Source organism: Embiotoca jacksoni, unplaced genomic scaffold (assembly GCF_022577435.1).
Source record: "Embiotoca jacksoni isolate LCO1_2020_lvr unplaced genomic scaffold, fEmbJac1.0.p SCAF_12, whole genome shotgun sequence".
Classification (NCBI taxonomy): domain Eukaryota; kingdom Metazoa; phylum Chordata; class Actinopteri; family Embiotocidae; genus Embiotoca; species Embiotoca jacksoni.
The window spans coordinates 11924498-11942937 of record NW_027185252.1 but is presented as its reverse complement, the minus strand read 5'-3'; the positions used below and the strand labels follow the sequence as shown (position 1 = coordinate 11942937).

At 38.1% G+C, this 18440-nt stretch overlaps 1 protein-coding gene across 1 annotated transcript in view; it reads left to right on the top strand.

The window, feature by feature from the left end:
• Positions 1-18440, top strand: part of eys (eyes shut homolog) — a 137719-nt gene that overhangs the window by 71840 nt on the left and 47439 nt on the right. Inside the window, exons 31-38 of the mRNA XM_069144847.1 lie at positions 1700-1824; positions 2410-2534; positions 3042-3255; positions 8528-8718; positions 8901-8989; positions 11546-11696; positions 11838-11950; positions 12359-12606. Coding sequence (XP_069000948.1) covers positions 1700-1824; positions 2410-2534; positions 3042-3255; positions 8528-8718; positions 8901-8989; positions 11546-11696; positions 11838-11950; positions 12359-12606 — 1256 coding nt within the window. The remainder of the gene's footprint in view (positions 1-1699; positions 1825-2409; positions 2535-3041; positions 3256-8527; positions 8719-8900; positions 8990-11545; positions 11697-11837; positions 11951-12358; positions 12607-18440) is intronic.

Genomic DNA, 18440 nt, shown 5'->3' with positions numbered 1-18440 from the left:
TTTTTTTTTTTGCTGAATACAAAACTGAATTGTACATACAATTAAATTTGTTCCACTAGTAGTTTTACTATTATACTAAGTGGTTAGTTTTAGAGATTAAAGAGTTTGAGTTTTAGATTGAAAGCCAACATTTAGCCAGTTTATAACTGTGTGGATATTATGTTGATTGCTCATGTAAAAAAAACACATTTTATATGAAAACCAATTAAGCTCCATTGTCTCAGTGTTAGTTGGTCAGTTTCTGAATGACACCAGGTTCCAAGCTTGTGTTTTTGTTTGAGGAGGCCACCAGCTTGTTTATATTTACATCCTGGACTGTGACTTTAAAATCACATTAAAACATTTTTTTTGGAGAGGCAAGCATGTTTCGTGCACTCGGATGGAGAGAGCCCAGTCAGGCTAGTACACTGAGTAATAAGCTAGAATATAAAATCAGTCATACAATAGTTTCTTGACCAAAGTACCTCTCTTAAAAATGAAATCATCGACTGAGTGTTGTTTTATCTGCATGTTATGTGTAAAGTGGTACACATAAACCGTGCACCTCTTCAGAAAATGGCCAGAAACCCACTCCATTGTCTGTGATGGTGGTCAGCCGAGAGGTTATGCATTCAACTCATTTTCAGATGTTGCAGTGTTACATGATTAAATCCTGCTTGCTTTACACATCTCAGTTTACAACAGCAGTCAAATTCCCCAAAAAATAATTTAAGTCTCATAAACACAGCTAGAGTTTGTTAGCATTTACTGAAACATAAAATCAATTTCATTTCTGTTTTGAGAATTTGCACTCTTTCTTTTTCGTCGTTTAGCATATGTCACCTTTTCTGTTGTCAAAACTTCACAAAAGATATTCAGTGGGTTTGAGGTTTGGTGACTGTGAATTGGGAATGCATACATGACAGCAGGCCTTGGGCTTCCTTGGCCTCGGGTAGCTTTGATGCATGATCAAGCTCACTGTCCATGTGTAAAATGACTCCTCTTCTACAAATCTTTAAGCCGGTGGGAATGACATCTGCAGAATAGAGTGGTACAACTCCTTGCTCGAGGTGTATCTCATCCTGTGTAAATTGTCTCCTAAAACAATTACCACACCCAAATATTTTAATTTTGTAAACCTGCAGGGTTCATTGGCTTCTAATTCTTCCCTTCAAATAAGGTCAAGCATGTCAAATTTGTGAAATTGTATTTGAGTTGTCAGCGGTGAATATTTTTGTAAGGGGGATTGACAGACAGATAAACGGGAATTCAATAAATCGATTTATTTTCCTTAAAAGCTCTTCTCTGTTTGGATAAAGAATCTTAGGGTAAAGGTTATTAATACATTCCATACTATTGCATTATAATGCACATGCCCCCCCCCCCCCACCCCACCTTTGTAAGCTATATCTAATATTACCGCTTAATGATCATTTGTTGTGTTTGAGAAAACTATCATTTCTGGGGGTTTTTATGCTTTTGTCTTTATTCCTCTGCTGTGTGCCTCAATTGCCCCCAAAAATAAATTTGATTTTTCTGTTGTAAATAGTAAAATTTGAAATAAGAAGCAGCAACTGGCGAAAAAGAAAAGTTTCAGTACTGTTTGATAAGTAATAACGAAAAGAAGCAGTTCTCGGATACAACTTGTCAAACCCACCAGAAGGGAGTGACAGCACTGTGAGACAGCCTCGCAGTTTTAAAGCATGACATGTTTTCTTAGCTGTCCACCAGGTTTCATGGGGGATTTCTGTGAAGTGGATGTTAACGAATGTTGCTCAGCTCCCTGCCACAACGGTGCCATTTGCCAAGATCTTATTAATAGCTACGTCTGCCACTGCAGGTCAGGTGAGTCACTCAGATATCCTGAAAGTTTCTCAATTTACTTTGAAATGAGGCAGGTTTTTTTCTTTTGTAGGACCCATTACAGGCAACCTTTGCAACTCATGAGCAGGATTACTAAAGCATAGCCTAGAAGACATGACATTGTTTTTAAGTGAACAAGATGTATTCAGTCTTTTCTTATGCCCTAGATATGGTAGAGTACAGTTTACCATATGTAAACCATTTAATACTTATAGAACCCATATTAGATTGAAAGGGGCCATACACAGTGTCAGTGAAGGTTACCATGATGCCTACATAGTTTATGTGCCTCAAAGCCACTCAAAAGTCATCTACCTTTCTCCAGGGAGAAACCTGTAGTCATACAGTACTAAAAAAGACAGTGATAAAAAGATGATACCACCTCAGCTCATTAAAATGTATGTGGCATCTTACTCTTTCGTGAAAGCCTTTTCTTGTCTGTGTATGTGTGTGAACCCAAAAAGAAGCAAATCAATGTAAGAGAATCTGATTGATATTCACTTCAGAGGGTGGAAGTGGGAGAGCCTGGGCTCACCACGGCACTCTGTGGGCTTTTGTTCCTGGCAGGTTGGACAGGCCTTCACTGTGAGGATGACATTAATGAGTGCCTTCCACAGCCCTGCAACCAGGGGATATGCATTCAGAATGATCCAGGCTATGGCTACACCTGTTTCTGTCGTCCTGGATTTGTGGTGAGGCTCCCCACCTTATCCTCCAAGTGTACTTTTTTTTATATATATTAACCTTTGCCCCCTTGCACCCTCAACTCTTGAATTATTTCCTGGCACTAATTAACTGAACTGTTTATATTTGTGATCATCTTTTAAAATCTTGTTTAAGATCTAACCATTTCTTATTCCTTTTTTACAGAAGGAAAATCAGAGGCATTTTAGACATGTGACATTTTTTATATTTCTTACTACCACTAGCAGTATTTCTACTAGATTATATTTCCAATTTACACCCAAAATACTTAGTTAAGAAATAAGTTGCATATCAAATGAAAATAATCAGAATTTGAAATTGTCAATAATCAGATACTATCATGCATCACATGGTTTTCCAGTTTAAAAAGCCTTGTTTTTATGCCATGATATCAGTATACTTTTATTATTCAAGCTGGAGATATTATGTTCCATTTAGCAGCTCAACGCAGAGTTGCACGACACCTCTCAAGGCTGTCTTCTATACATACACAGGGGAAGAACTGCGATCACAACTATGATGATTGCCTGCTGAATCCATGTCCAGAAGCATTTTCCTGTGTAGATGGCATCAACAAGGTCAGCTGCCTGCCTCCTGTTACGGATGCTGTTCCCTTGGCGACTGTAGTTAAGAACATCACTCGCGGCTCCGCACCCAAGGTGCCGACGCCAACACTCAGCCCAGCACCAACAGCTGAGCAATCCACAGGTATGGACCATGCTGTGCAAGTACATTAAGTGGTTATGGGAAGTTGTCAAAGTAGATTTTATGCTACTTTACACTTCCCTTTATTCCAGAGAAAAATAAATTCTACCCCACTGCATATATTTGACTGCTATAATTACCAGCTTCTTTCCAGATTAAGATGTTGCATAAAATTAAGAAAATCAAAGTTTAAAAAAAAAAAAAAAAAGTCATTGCTAAAGTTAAAACCAGTGGTTTCCAGCCTTTTTGGCTAGTTGGGGCCCCTTGTTACTTTAAGGATGACTATGAGTTGTTATCTGTTTTACCAAAGAAACATTTCTCCTCCCATGGTTTCATATAAGTAACACGTTAAAGTCCAAAGAAGTATTTTTTTCTAATATTTCACCAAAAGTTAAAAACAAAAAAACATAATAAATATCTCTGTAAAAATCTTGAGTTGTTTTTCTTCTCTTCTACCCCATTGATCATTTTACACCCCCTGAGATTTACATAGTGACCCTGACTCCAAGGACTGAACTAACTATATCTAAAATAATTCAACTGGCTACATCTGAACTAACTTTGACAATAAAAACAATCTAATAATATGATATGGTGTAAAAACAATAACCTCGTTTAGCATTTTATCACAGTAGACTTTTACTTTTACATTTTTAAGTAGTTTCTGCTAAGAGTACTTCTGTACTTTTACATATGATTTTGAATGTGGGACTTTTGGTTTATACTGGAGCTTTTTTACATTGTTGTGTTGGTACTTTTTAAAGTAAAATACCTGAGTTCTTGTTCCACCACTGGTTAGATGGATGTTGCCGTGTCCTAATGCACTTTTAATCTAGTTTTAGCTAATTGTGAAAGACATATGAACAACTTCAAAGGCTGCACACATTTGAAGAGTTTCACTTTTGATTTATGTTCAAATTAATTTGTTACTTGTCTATATTTTTCAGATGGTTCTACATACTTGTCATGTAGTTCTTTTCATGAAAGAACTTCACATCTGTATGACTATGAGTTATATTTAGAGAGACTTAATAATTAAGCCTGGAAACGCAACGATAGATCAACTCAAATATGGCTACGTCTCAACTTAAATTAACACTTCTCAATCAGGTCACAGCTAACATTATTACTTCCATTAACATTATGTGTTTAAGAAAGTGACTCTAAATTATCTAAACTGATAAGTCATTACAGCAATTTATTTGTACTGATGGTGGTCCAGGCTTTTTTTTCGTTCTGATATCTTTTTGACAAATTACAAACCTATCCTTCCCTTGTCCTTCTTACTAAACATTTTTTGGTGCACAAGCTTTGCCAGTTTCGAGTGAGAGGAGACTCCCACTAAGCTAGCACTCCAAACATGATTTTACAACCTTTGTAACATAGCAGGTGATGATGTATTGGGTTTGATTTTAGAGCTTGTTGTTGTTTGTGCAGCTACGGTGACAGACAAAAGTCCTGTAAAATATTGTTTTGTATTTGCCACCAAAGTGCATTTTCTATTTGAGAACAGTGATTTCAAAGAATAATGAGTCCAATCATTATTTGGAGCTATATCCTTTAACTCTCAAATGATAGACACAGAACACAATATGTTGCACATTACTGGTATTGGATTCAGTCATCTATGTGAGAGGAGGAATTCGGGACGCCGGGCAGATTGTTACTCCTTGACAGATGAGGTCTGTCTATCTTTGAAACTGTTCACAGAGCTGTTAAACAGACCTATTGAACACAGACGAGTTTGAACCAATTCAGTGCGACACTCTGAAAAAAACAGTGTGGGCCAAGCATAATGGAGTCCTCCCCATTGCACCTGATCCATTCCTCATCCAGTGCATGTTGCAGTCTGGTATGCTAAGGGTTAAATATACACAGAAAACACTGGTAGAGAAAAACAAACCAGAGCATCAAGACACTGAAACATCACTTTACTCTTTCATACATAAGTGCATAATCAAAGCAAATAGGTTTTAAAGTAAGAGGACCCAGAAACTCACGAGTTTATCTAACTAGGTCACCATCTAAACACATGCAGTGCCCTTGGTGCTGCTTGAAATAGACTCAGACAGTGCTCCTTTAAACCTAAGACTGCTCCACAACCTTTGATATATATCAAGTCAATGGGAATTTAAACATAGAGGGTTAGTTGATATAGCACACTGACAGGAGAGGATACTATTTCTTGACAACTGAAAAATGTTTAAAAAAAAAAAGTTTTACATTTTGTTTTCTTAATTATGATGTAAAAGACGAATTCAGCTCAGTTTAGAAGCAAACTAGTCGGATAAAAATACCTGCAGTATAGAGCGAGATGTTTTCCTTCTGTTTTATTTTGTTTCTTTCTTTTGCAACGTTGAGTCCCCCCCAGTATTTCACTGTGGCTCTACAATGTGAGAGCTGATGAGAATCTAGAGAGGACATTGCTGGTGGAGGGAGGCTTACTGCAGCTAAGCCACGATTTGGTTGACTTTCCTTGGAGTGATCACCACAGCGCATGTGAAGCTGTTATCTTTTGCTGCCACGTGTAGTTGAAATGAAATTTCTTCCTCAAAGCTCCTCGAAATCAACTTGATGAGTAAGAAGGTAGTCAGTTCCAACATGCAGCACCTGTCTTGGGGCAGTCACCCCTGTTAACACATGCATGCATTTGTTCTGCGTTGCACTCGTTTTTGTTTTTTTTCCCTTACAGTTTGTTTGCAATTTAGATGGAAGTGCTTGATAAGTGTGCCCATAACTATTCAGATATATTCAGTGACACAACTTTGTCAGTGAGTCATAATGACATTCACAAGATATGCAGAGTTATGAATATTCATAAGAAGGCTCAGCGATATTAAAAAAGCAGCATCTAAATGTGTCATTTAAGCTGCTGTTTATGGCCTCTGTGCTTCTGTACAGTAACTGTCACTGCAGTGCATCGGTGTAATTGTATCAGTTGTTTTTAAAACTAGACAACAGCAATATAATTAGACACAAGATTTGGAAAAAAAAACAACATATATTTCAGATTTAATCCCTCCACGTACATCAGCAGTATAAAAATGTTCCACTAAATCTTCTTACAATGCATGTCTTAAACATAAGATATTTTTCTGCCAATTTTGTCAGTACAGAATGACCTTTTGCCTTCCCTCCGGGCTCTGAAATTGCAAAGGTCCAAGAATTGTCCTCAGCAGTATTTTATCTCTGTCCTGTGACAAGTTCAATCAGTCAGTCTATTACCTTCTCCAATAAATCAGGCACAAAACAGGACTTACATCCTAGGTTTTTTTTAATAAATGGGACATTAAGTCTATATCAATTAAATCTCACCGTCCAAAGTCTATCCTGCTATTAATTGATCTTCAGTTCACATTTCTCCAAATATATTTTTCCTCGTGAAATATCTTGTGCTTGAACCTGTCTGACATGCACCTCCAGTCAGTGCTGCAACACCACCCTCCACCTTTCTGCGTTACATTAAATATGACTCATATCAATTTTCTCACCTCCTTTATGGTCATGTCTTAAGACTGGCCCTAATTAAATCTGATCTGAAAGATTTATATCGGGGAATATTCCCTTTGAGATTACTTTTTTTTTCCGATTGAAACTTGAAAAGCTTTTGAACAGAGTACAGTAGTGACAAAGCCCTTGCTCCGCTTTATGTTAACAGAAAAAAATACTGATATGGTGCATGACAGGATATTTAAATGTGAAAAGAAATCAACATTGTATACTGTATACATTTACAATTTAGATAAAGTAAGACTTGAGGTATGTGCATGAAAAATCTGGTATGAGAATGTAAGGTAGGGGTAAAAACAGGAGACCTTTGAAGGAGAGACTGAAGCTAACTGCTAATGAGGCATGATACTGCCTCCTGGCAGCAGCCTCAGACTGCATCAAAGACTACATCAGACTAAACAAGGCTTTAAAATTAATGAATAGCTCTGTCTCTGAGGGGTAATTTTCTATCATCAGCATTGGCAAAGCCCATTGTCAGGAGTGAAGCAGTAGACAGCACAGCATTGTTGTTGCATGCATTTATCTTCATTAATTCACAGATCACAGTAGGCCTGTTCCTGATAATTCTTACTTTTTGTTATCATGGGATTTTCCTCAGGGTATTGGTCATATTGCTCTCCAGAGAAAATGGAAGTATTTAGGTTAGCTTGTTTGCCAACTGCCCTGAGGGGCCCACTGTCAGATCAAAAGGGGTCTGGCCTATTAGAAGTTGGCGTCTAACAAATATTGATAAAGGTCTCACTTGGAGCTGCCCGATTAATCATAACAGCAACTTTAAAGGAGCTTTGCTGATTTCTCTAGTGTAATGATTTATACCCAAGATAAGAACGGACAGAGCATGAGACAGGTGCATCCAGGAACGCTTTTCATTTTAACAGGCTCTCAAGTTTGACTTTTCTCCAACAAATTGCACTACTTCCTTCAAATGAGAAATATATTGAGCATGAGCACCCCTAATGCTTGCCTCCAATTGCAGTCTGAGTCAGTCTTTTAAGTTTGTCTGCGCCACTACCCCCAATAAGCTTGCGGGCAGTGGAACTTTTACTGAAATACCCCATAATTGCCCATTCTCATGGATGATAGAAGCCAAGTTATTCCACTATAAAATGAGGCATGTAATAAACTTGTATGAATATGTTCATTTCTGCCAAGACTCCTCTCTCGCTTAATATAGTGCCATTTGCATGCTTCACAGCTTTTTGGCAAATAAGACTATTTACAGTGTGCCTGTACAGTGAGCAAAAGAAGAAAAAAAAAAAAAACTGTGGTGTTACCAAGAGCCCTCAAAGACTTTTCTACTGCTTTCAAAATTATAATTATTCAATTTTTGCTGCTACTTTCCACACTTAATCTCATTGCACTCTGGCACTCATCTCTAAGCTGTATCCTATCTATTATGTCCAAGATTATAGGATGGATACGGGCCACATTTACATTTTATTCAACAGTATACGGTAGTGTGTGTAATTGCAGTGCAACAAAAAACAGGAAGTCCATGTTCAAGCCTCCGTGGCAACAAGCATCTGGCCTGCTGAGGTGTCCTCAGCCGACTCTGGATCTTTAATAATTCTGAGGGTGCTCTTCTGTACCCCACCCCATGCACTGACCTCCCCAGGTCGAGTAAGCAAATGAAAAGTTGAATTCTTCTTTCAGGGATCAACAGAGAATCTCAGTGGAATTTACAGTAAAGATGCATAAACTGTCTGTCTCCCTTTTGTTTACCCTTCCCCCTCCATTTCAGCTGTCTATATTTTTTATTTCCTAGATTCAAGCTACCTTCATTACTTTGGGGATTCATACCTGGAGTTTCAGGGTATTGACCTCAGCGCACTCAACAACATTACTGTGAGATTTCAAACCACTTTGGCCCATGGCACTATAATATATGTGGACCATGAACCAGCCGAGGGGGGGTTCTTTTTCTTGAAGCTCTTCATCCTGGATGGAATCTTGCAGGTACAAATTATAGATGAATGATGATGCATAATTATTTTCAGGTTTTAAAGTCACTACCCTGCAATTTGTACTCATTTTTGCCCTTGAAAGTCAGCTATTTCACAGTCAATTTATGAAGCTCATAAAGGAGCAACATGTAAAAACACAAAACACATGTTTTAACTCCCTTTCAAATGTTTCAGTATACCTTCTGTTGTAATGAAGAAGAGGTTACACGGATGAGCACATTAATTCATGTCGATGACGGCCAGGTTCACATCGTTAACATCAGGTATGTTCTTATTTTATAATAAATTAACCTCATGAATCAGAGTGTGAATGTTCAGATATGTGTTGTGGTCAGTTCACGCTCAGGTTGTTCATAGAAAAGAAGAAATGCTGCTGCTGTGGGAGCAAAAATGTTAAATCAGATGTGAATCAGTTACAGATTAATTTTACAGCTTCTAATTCATAGGGTGTATTTAAAAAGACATCAAACTAGATGAAGTGTGATATGTATCTGCTTCAGGCAAGAATACATTTCCTATGGAGAAAAGAGGCACATTCACAATGATAAGCAAATTAGGTCTTGGTAACATACAAATTTCTCTCAGATAGTGTTAGCACCTCAGGTGGTATTAGCTTGATCCCTAGTTATCCACTCATTCCAAGTGTACCAGATTTTCTTTAGAGAAGGCTTGTAACTAATACTGGATATAGAGATAAGATATATAATTGGCAGGGATCACCAGACTGAGAATTTTGATTTTATTACGAATGGGCAAATGGGCTTACATTTTAAAGAACTAAAACAAACGTCAGAATGTGCCTATTAAAATGCATTAGTGATCACTGACCATGTTTTATTGGCTGTTCTAAAGTCTTCATTTGCAGTTTTTCATTACAGAAAGATTAACAAGCAAGAGCCGAGCACAAAATCAATGATTAAATGATTTAAAGTGAGGCTGTGGCCCCTTTAGTTATATTGTTCCTTAGCCCATGTGCAGTCTTCCTGCCAGCCCTCTCCATTATATTCTGACATGAGAAAGATTGTGGTTTAGCTTCAAGACACAAAGTTTATAATGAATGAGCTGGAAGCTGAAACAAAGCAGCTAATGTTCAACTCAGTATCAAATCAGTTTACTTGGCATTCAAGTATAGAGAACAGCGGACAGAGACTTTTTAATATGACACAAAGGTGCTGTTTCCTCTTCTTTTTTTTTAAGAAACAATGTTTTGGCAAAAAGAAAAACTTGTCAAATCAAAAAATTTAAGATTGAGAAAATGTTGGATTACATTTTATGAAGATGTCATTTTCATAGAGATGAACACGGACACAAGTAGATAAAAGTTAAGGTATTGAAGGTGATAATGAACACACTCTGCCAAAGGTGAGCAAATGTCCATCTGAAACAATGCTGAGTGGGAAGGTTGCATCATGCTTGCTTGGCTGAAAGCTGCACTGCCCTAAATATGCAAGAGGCCAATCATGTTTAAGAGGCTACGAAGCTCCGCCCCTGTCCCCCCCCCCCCCTGCAAGAAAAATACAACAGCATTATGAATCAATCATAATGTTCTGCACAAACCTCTTGAGACATTGTAAGAAAGAGAGCTGTCATAACTAGAGGGTTGGGAGCATGGAAAAATGGTTTCTGGTGTCACAAAGCAAATTCTTTGTAATAGTCTGATGGCTGAGTCCGTCCATCTTTGTCTGATTTGACCCAGAGCTACAACACCATGGCCATCCTCAACGTCACCGCCTAACTCATTATAGACTTTTAATATATCTTCCCGTCAAAGACGCTTTTCAATATGTTAAATAGAAACCCAGTGGGGCTGACTTCTCAAGGACAGTGAGCACAGTGCCCTCTGGCTGCTGGCCAGGCCGCTCTGGCAGACTGCTTCTAAATTAACCGCCTCTCCATGCTGGCTCTGGAGGAAGGACTTATGCAGCTCGGAGTTAGTGCCCCGAGTGTTTAGCCAGCGTATGCAACAGCCTGCAAAGTACAGGCTTAACAAATCAGACTAGATTGCTTCATGGACCTCCTAACTTCCACTCAGGGAACAAGGGAAGTATCGGGAGACAGTGAAGAGGGGACTGTGCATCTGTGGCCTGAGTACCCTCAAGCTGCAGACAGTTAGTCCAGAATCTGCACTTAGGTAATTATCTGCTCTCCCCTGTTGTTTCAGAGTGGAGAATTGGTTTTTGAAATCTATGAATGGCTGTGGGGTGGGTCCAAAATAGTTGCGTGGAGACTCATAAGACACCTAGAGAAAACAAAATGGGGTTCAGCGGCAGCACCTCAGACAAGGATTGTGGTTACTGAATGCAGAGGGAGCCAAATAATTGGACACGTGTGCCAAAAAGTTTAAATCTCAGTATTCACTACAAACATAGAAAGTTAAAACACATGAAATTAATAATTTAATATTAACTGCAAGAGCAAATTCCCAGTCTTTATTGCAGCAGTTCATCTCAGAGAATGAGTTTTAATTAGAGTTGGAATATACAATTGCTAAGCCATTGAAAACCTTCCATGAGGATCAATTCTTTTTTTTCTTTTTTTTGCTTTGTCAAAGAAATCACAATCTTAGCTAAAGATGTTCGTTCCTTCTTTAACTTGTAGAAATATGTTGATATTTATGTGTGAAATTGTCACAGGCTCCTAAGGAGAGAAAACAGATATGCCTGCACATATGTGAAGTAATAACTACAATGACAGCAATGACACATTTCTTCCCTTAACAATGAAGGACGTGACATGTTGAATACATCCCATTTTCTGCAACAACTTGTGTACATTTGCTGGTTGTACATTTGACCAGAAGTGTTTATTCTTTTTTACAGACAACACCTGACCCCTTGTGAGGCAGAGTTAACTATTTCTGGCCATGAGAAGATTAAAAGTACAACAAGTAATTACTGGTTGGGACACATGATACAAAGAACAAACCACGTGTTCACAGGGGGTTTGCCGCAACAATATCTTCCCAATCAGGTAAAATTAAAGGCTGTGTGTTATTTTAACTACCTACTGAAATCACAAGCTTCTGAAAGACATGCATAGTTTAAAGTTAACATAAATTGTACACAATATAACGTTAAAATTGCACCTATGTATGTATTTTCTTTCCGTAAGAGAGCAAAACCGTTCCATAACTATACTGGCTGCATTGAAGTCATTGAAATTAATAAACTGAGGAGCTTCTACACATCTGATGCCATCGCAGGAAGCAACGTAGACCGATGCAGGTAAAGTGTCCGCATAGTAAAACAATAACTGGCTTTACCATGATCTTTTCTTTCGAATTTTCATCTGATAATTGTAGTTTCTATGTTTTCAGTTGGTTATCAGTTTGCCTGGGAACACGCACAAAAACATTCTTCAAACCCTTTTGCATTGTCTGACACAGAGGGGAAAATCTGACAACTTCTTGTGATAAATAATATTCAAGTTTTTCACTCTTTCTGGGATTGTAGTCAAAAATATGTCTACTTGGTAAATGACTGCACTTTACATTTACCTCTCATTCAATGGATAAATTCCCCTCAGTGGGATCTACTCTAGTTCATATCTTTAGCCTTAAAAGCAAATCATTTTAATGTTAAATTGGATTTTGGCCCACTAAAACTTATTCAAACTTTTGTCCAATGTTCCAGATATACTTTGTATGCCACAGATGCCTCCACAACAAGTTCAACAACTCAATCAGCTACATCTGACACAGCGAACACAAGAACATTGGCAGCTCCCACACAAACACCAAAACAACCTCTGCTTGAACCTCAAGCTTGCCGGGAAGGTATTTGCCGCAACGGAGGAACATGTCATCAGCTGCAGCTGCCTGGTGAAGCTCTGCCTTCCTGTCACTGTCCGCTTCATTTTACCGGAACATTCTGTGAGAAAGGTAGGCTTGAAGATTTTTTATTTCTTATTTTTTTTTTTTTTTGCATTTACCTGACAGTGTTTCCCAGTTGTTACACATCGTATATAAAACACACATAGACAGTAAAAAAAGCTTAAAAACCTACTGTACTGTGACCTCCACAGTGGTATCATCAAGAGCCAGCCAACAAATTATGTTGGTTAATATATGCTGAGCCTCTTTGACTAATAGGTTTCACTATGAGGGAGAATAGAGTCAGCTGCATTAAGAATTTTGAGTGATGTGAATAATTCAGTGTATGATTAATGAAATGAAAGATCCATATAAGCAGCTTGAATCGTTGTGTGTCCATGTTCACCTCCAACGCTCACTGAGAATGAGAATATGACCTTGCAGCACTTCCTCAACATTCAGCTAAAGCTCCCACCCCTGTCCCAAGCAAAAATATTTATTTTGTACCAACCCCTCCAACACTAAAACTAAGGAGACAGCAGTACTAGCCACACATAGTAAGGAGTTTTTGCTTTGCAGATTGCGAAGCACTTGAAGTAGCTCCTGACATCCCTTTTTACCTCTGTTGCCATTCATGATGTTCTGACAGTGTAGAAGACAGCCACCTATATGTTGCCATTGCAGTCAGTCTCTGGGTGACAACAGCAGTAATAGTTCAGTGTATAAATTAATTTGCTTATGTGCTTGATAACTCAAGCCAAGCTGCTCACGACTGAGACATGTCAAATGCTGTAATAGCAGTGTTCACACCCCTGCACTCTGTTCAAATATGAAGCTGCAGTCCTTATGAGGTCAGACAATCATCTACCTACAGTAGGCCAAGGAGCAAATCATTGCCAACTAAGTTGTGGGAGTTCAGGTTATGTTAAAAAGAAAAAATTGCTTGTAGTATATCTGCATAGTGTATAAGCCAATACAGGAATCTGTCAGACATTAGTGGATATGTCCTTGCTCTTTACTTGTTCAGGGGAAGTTTGCAATACAGTATCAAAGCCTATGTTACCCTGAATGGTGCTAAAACATTTGCAGCCTACTATCACGCCAAAGCATGTAAGACAATACCAATTTAATTACATTCTGTCTTGCCTATGTCTGAAAAGTAATGTGCTTTAGGTTTAGGCACCAAAAACCACTTAGTTGGGTATAGAAAAAGATAATGGTTTAAGTTAAATGTGAAACACTGACAATTTGGTTAGATTTTGGCACAAAAACGACTTGGTCAGGTCCAGGCTCTATTCTTGCTCCATCATTAGCCTTGACTCTCTACCTGTTTACCGGTTGGTCATACATGCGTGTGCTTGTCACGCCTAGGCGAGGCAAAACATGACACTGACATGGTATCCTTTAGTGGACTGGTGGGTGAATTATACGCTTTGGTGTGATATTTGGCTATATATTTGACAAACACATCACGTATTTCGCATCTTAAAAGCCCAGCCTTTTGTAAATCCAAAAATCTAACTGTTTGAGAATACAAAGAAATATGTCAGTAAGTCAACTGAATGGGCTTATGTTACAGTAAAATAACAGTCTGATGTTGAATTTTACTTTATCGTACACACACAAATTAGCTCCACACTACGGTGCTAACTTGGTTAGCTATTTGTTCATAAAATCTGCCTATACCAACTGTCTTTCTCTTTGGCCAAATCTACAATCATGAAATTAGAATAAGAAGCCATTTTTTTTGTCTATCTCTGTCTGAAATTATTTCAAGAAATTCATCGTTTCATATAAACAACAAACAATTTTCAAGTGTTAAATCTGCCACTGTTAATCACTATAAATGGCACAAGAGCAAGAACAGATGGCTTAACAGGCATAGCAAGTTGAGACAGAGTGAATAGTCAATTACTTGATATAAAAAAAAAAAACAAGTTCTTATGGGACAAAATACAATTACAGTAGTTACAATAGAATGTTTTGTAGGTCAACAATGGTGATGCATTCTCACTTCTTGCCTGCTCACTCCTTTGAATAAAACATCTCTCCTCCTTCAAAACTCCAAACATTGCACTCGTAATGTTTTCAGTCATGGGTTTAATAAGGAGCTTTGCATAACAGTAGCCACCAATGTCATATGTGCTGCACATTTTAAGCCTGGGGAATATTACAAGTGATGGAAATTCTTATTTGCATTGAAGAGTTTCAAAACTGAAAGTTGGACTGATGTTCACTTTTACAACACTTGTACATGATTTAGGCATATAGAGTCGTGTTGTATTTACTGAACTCATGGGAATCTGACAGCGCTGCTCAAAACTGATGTTAACAGTCATTAACATGGCTTGAGCAGCCTGCGTGCACCTGGCACCCTAATTTGACACGTCTGCCATGTGTTCTAAAAATGCAAATTTACAGGTGTTTAAGTAATCTACTGAAAAGTTATTTGTCTCTCCAGGCACAGTAACACAAATTTGGCTATTTTTAAGACTTCATCCTCATTTGTTTTTCCCATGGGAAACAGCTTCGAGGAAAGCCATGCTTACATAACAGAGATGCTGCTTTGTTGAGCCAGTTATTAAAGATGCTGGCCAATGTCTAAACAGTCAACACAGACAAATGGATATGATTCATTCATTGACTCATGTGTCCTTTCATTTATTTCTCACCTCTGTGCCTCTCAGGCTCAGGAAAAGGCAATTGGTGTTCCACTTAATATCATCACTTGTGACTGCCACACATAGGCTAACCTGACTAATTGGAGATTGACCCTGATATCCTAGATATGCAATACCACATTACATATGATATAATAATACACATTTGATAAATTCTCATCACAATACCTATAAAAAGAATAAATTTTTACAATTAATTTGATGATACAATCTGATAATCACGGGATATATACCTCAGCCTTATCCTTCCAATAAGTACCTCATGAAATAAGTTCCTGCTTATTCCTCAACTTGTCACACTTTTCTTTTAAATACCAGCTGTGGCCTTTTAGTGTCGTGTTTGCTGAGTTTGAAAAACTGCTCCCCCTCAAAAGTCCAGTCTCAGGTTTAACAGAGTGCAGTCTCATGTGACCACTCATCCAATGATGTGCTTTGCAACACTCGTTCTTGGCCTGCAGACAGAGTCCAGGGGCTGTTTACATGCTGACAAAGTCTGTGAGTGTGTATTCGCCAACTTCGCCGGGTGACAACCTTGTCCTCACATCTTGTTGAATTAAGTGATAGCCACAAGAGAAGAGTAGAACCAAGTCACCTCTGCTCTAAGTTAATTATAGATACAGTACGTCACATCACCCGGTGACTCATGATGTGAACTTGTTTGTGTCCTAGATGAAACGCTGACATGTCACACGGCACACGTAATAAAAAAATAAATAAATGATTATGCACGAGTCTATGCAGCCTCTTTTTATTTATCTATTACTATATATGATTAATGTTGGTAATGTGAGTGCTAAAATAGCAATTGAAACTTTAACATATAGAATTAAAATTATTATTATTGTTGTTGTTAGTGGTAGTAGTAGTAATTAAAGTAGTAGTATATACAACATATTTCCCTGGCTATATGGATGAAAAATAACATATTTAGGTGCACAATACTATCGTTCTACAGCACATAATGGAGGGAAGATTATATATTTTTTTGGTGCTCACTGTTATAAAAGTGTCGGAAGTTTTTGAAAAGCCAATGATTTGAGGGCATAACACTGACATATGTTTGTATGCTTGTTCTTCTCATTCTTTTTAGTCTTATTCTTAATATTATATACACCAAAAATGGCCAGGGTATTTTTTTATCTTTAATACTAGAGGTGCACATTTTGGAGTACAGAAATTTATAGTACTAATAGCCGAGTAATCTTTACACAAGAAAAGGATCTGGGTGCTTCCTCCTCCAATTTATGCTTTAAGTATGTGATGGGTGGATATTACTGTATACTCAGTCAGTATTGGATTAAGACTGCAGCTGGGATTGGTAATGTTAATATTAATATATATCCCTTTTGTAGATAAAATGTCAGGTGTCATGCTGTCAGAAGTATTACAATAAGAGATGTACATCTTCTCAGGGAATTTTGCACTCAGCATGCTCTCACACATCTCGTAACAATATCAGTTAAATCAGTACAATTATATAGTTTTTATTTAAAATATTTTTAGCCAAGAAAGCTGTCACTCTAAATCAGACAGATGTACGTCTCAGTCCGATTTTCAACATAGTGTATGGTATGGGCTGCCTGTACATAAGCATCTTGAGACCTGAGTGTCGCTCTCTTATGTTTGGACCTTGGGGCTGCACCTCTGGTTGGCTGTAGTTGGATCCAGGCCAGTGCCTGGTGGTTGAGTGAGTATTTGATATCAAGTAGCCAACCGTAAGACAGGTTTTGTCAAGATAAAGCCAGTTCAAATGGGCATGTCAGAGTTTTAAGCTATGATCAATTGTCTCTTCAAAGAAGACACAGTTGTTTGTGGACCTTGCCAAAGACATTCTGTCAACTATGTAAGCATTCAGTTAAAAGCGATCCCAAAAAAATAGTTATGGTGCAAATGGCTGCCAGGTAAGGGAGTAGCCATAAAAGATGAGGCCAGTGAGGCAGGGAATTATTCAGGCTTGGTCTGTATTGATCATGGCCTCCTTCTACGGCTCATTGACTTATGTCCTTACTTCTTGTCTATTTGAAGCTGTGATATAGGATGTTGACCATAAAGGGATGATAAAATTAAAGTTGAGAGCACAATTTTGTCCCATTTATGTCATTTCAATAACTTTTCCCTAACCACGTCATCAATCAGAGTTTGCCTCCTTTTTTTCCTGGTTTAAGGCAGAGTTCTGTCTTGGTATATCCTGCATTATAAAATAACTACATCACATTAGTTGTTTCAAAATTTACTTTTGAGATATTTTGCTTTTAACACTAATTACCCGTATTCATTTTAAACATTAAGAATATGTTTGTAGTCGTGCACTTACATTTTCAGAGGGCATTTAAAGACTGATTAAATTGAATGTGTGAATATTTTTAGAAAATCTCATTGTAGAATATAAAATGGACCACTGTACAGGTAATGATTTTTAGAGAGCGTGACAAGAGAGTAGTCTGTCGAAAAATTCAGTCAGGAGAAATAACAAATAGTTTTCAAAAAACAAACAAAGAAGACGGTTTTAGGGTGCTGAGCTTTTCTGTTTTTGTGTTTGACATTAATGGGACCTGATGAGGGGTTGTCGGCATCCTGCTTAGCCAACACGATGGCTAGGTGCTGCCAGCTCTTTTCATGGGCATCTCGTGTGTGTTTGCTGTAATTGCTGCTGCCTTTAAAAATGAGCCAGCTCAATCTGCCTCACTCCAAAATTGCCAACCAATATTACAGGATTGATTCATCATTTTCAGACCAAGAAAACGGTTCCTACCACATCAAAAGAAACAGTTTTTATTTTTGTCTTTGTAATTTGAAGTATCAGCTGTCATGTCTACTCCACATAATTCTCCACATGACTCGGAGGAGTCATCCGCTCTGATTGGTCAGTAAAAGAGCAAGAGTGGGAAAGTGGCAGAGCAGTAATACAGTACAGGCGAAGAAAACAAGATTATGACCATTTGAGAAATGGTAAGACTGGAAACTCTTCTTGGGTGTCGTTTCAGTGATTGATCATTAAACTGGACCGAGTCAGAATGCAACTGGCCACCAGGCCACTAAAAAGGCCTCACTGTCAAACCCTGTGAGTCACCTTGCTGATATTTTCACTTCCTGTATGGCTCGACTACTATTCATTGGCTCATCGTGCCATTTTCTGGACGACATGTTGACATGAATGACTGATACCCTGGAATTGCATTTCCATGAATAAACCACTAACACTGCTCTATCTGCCCACAAGTA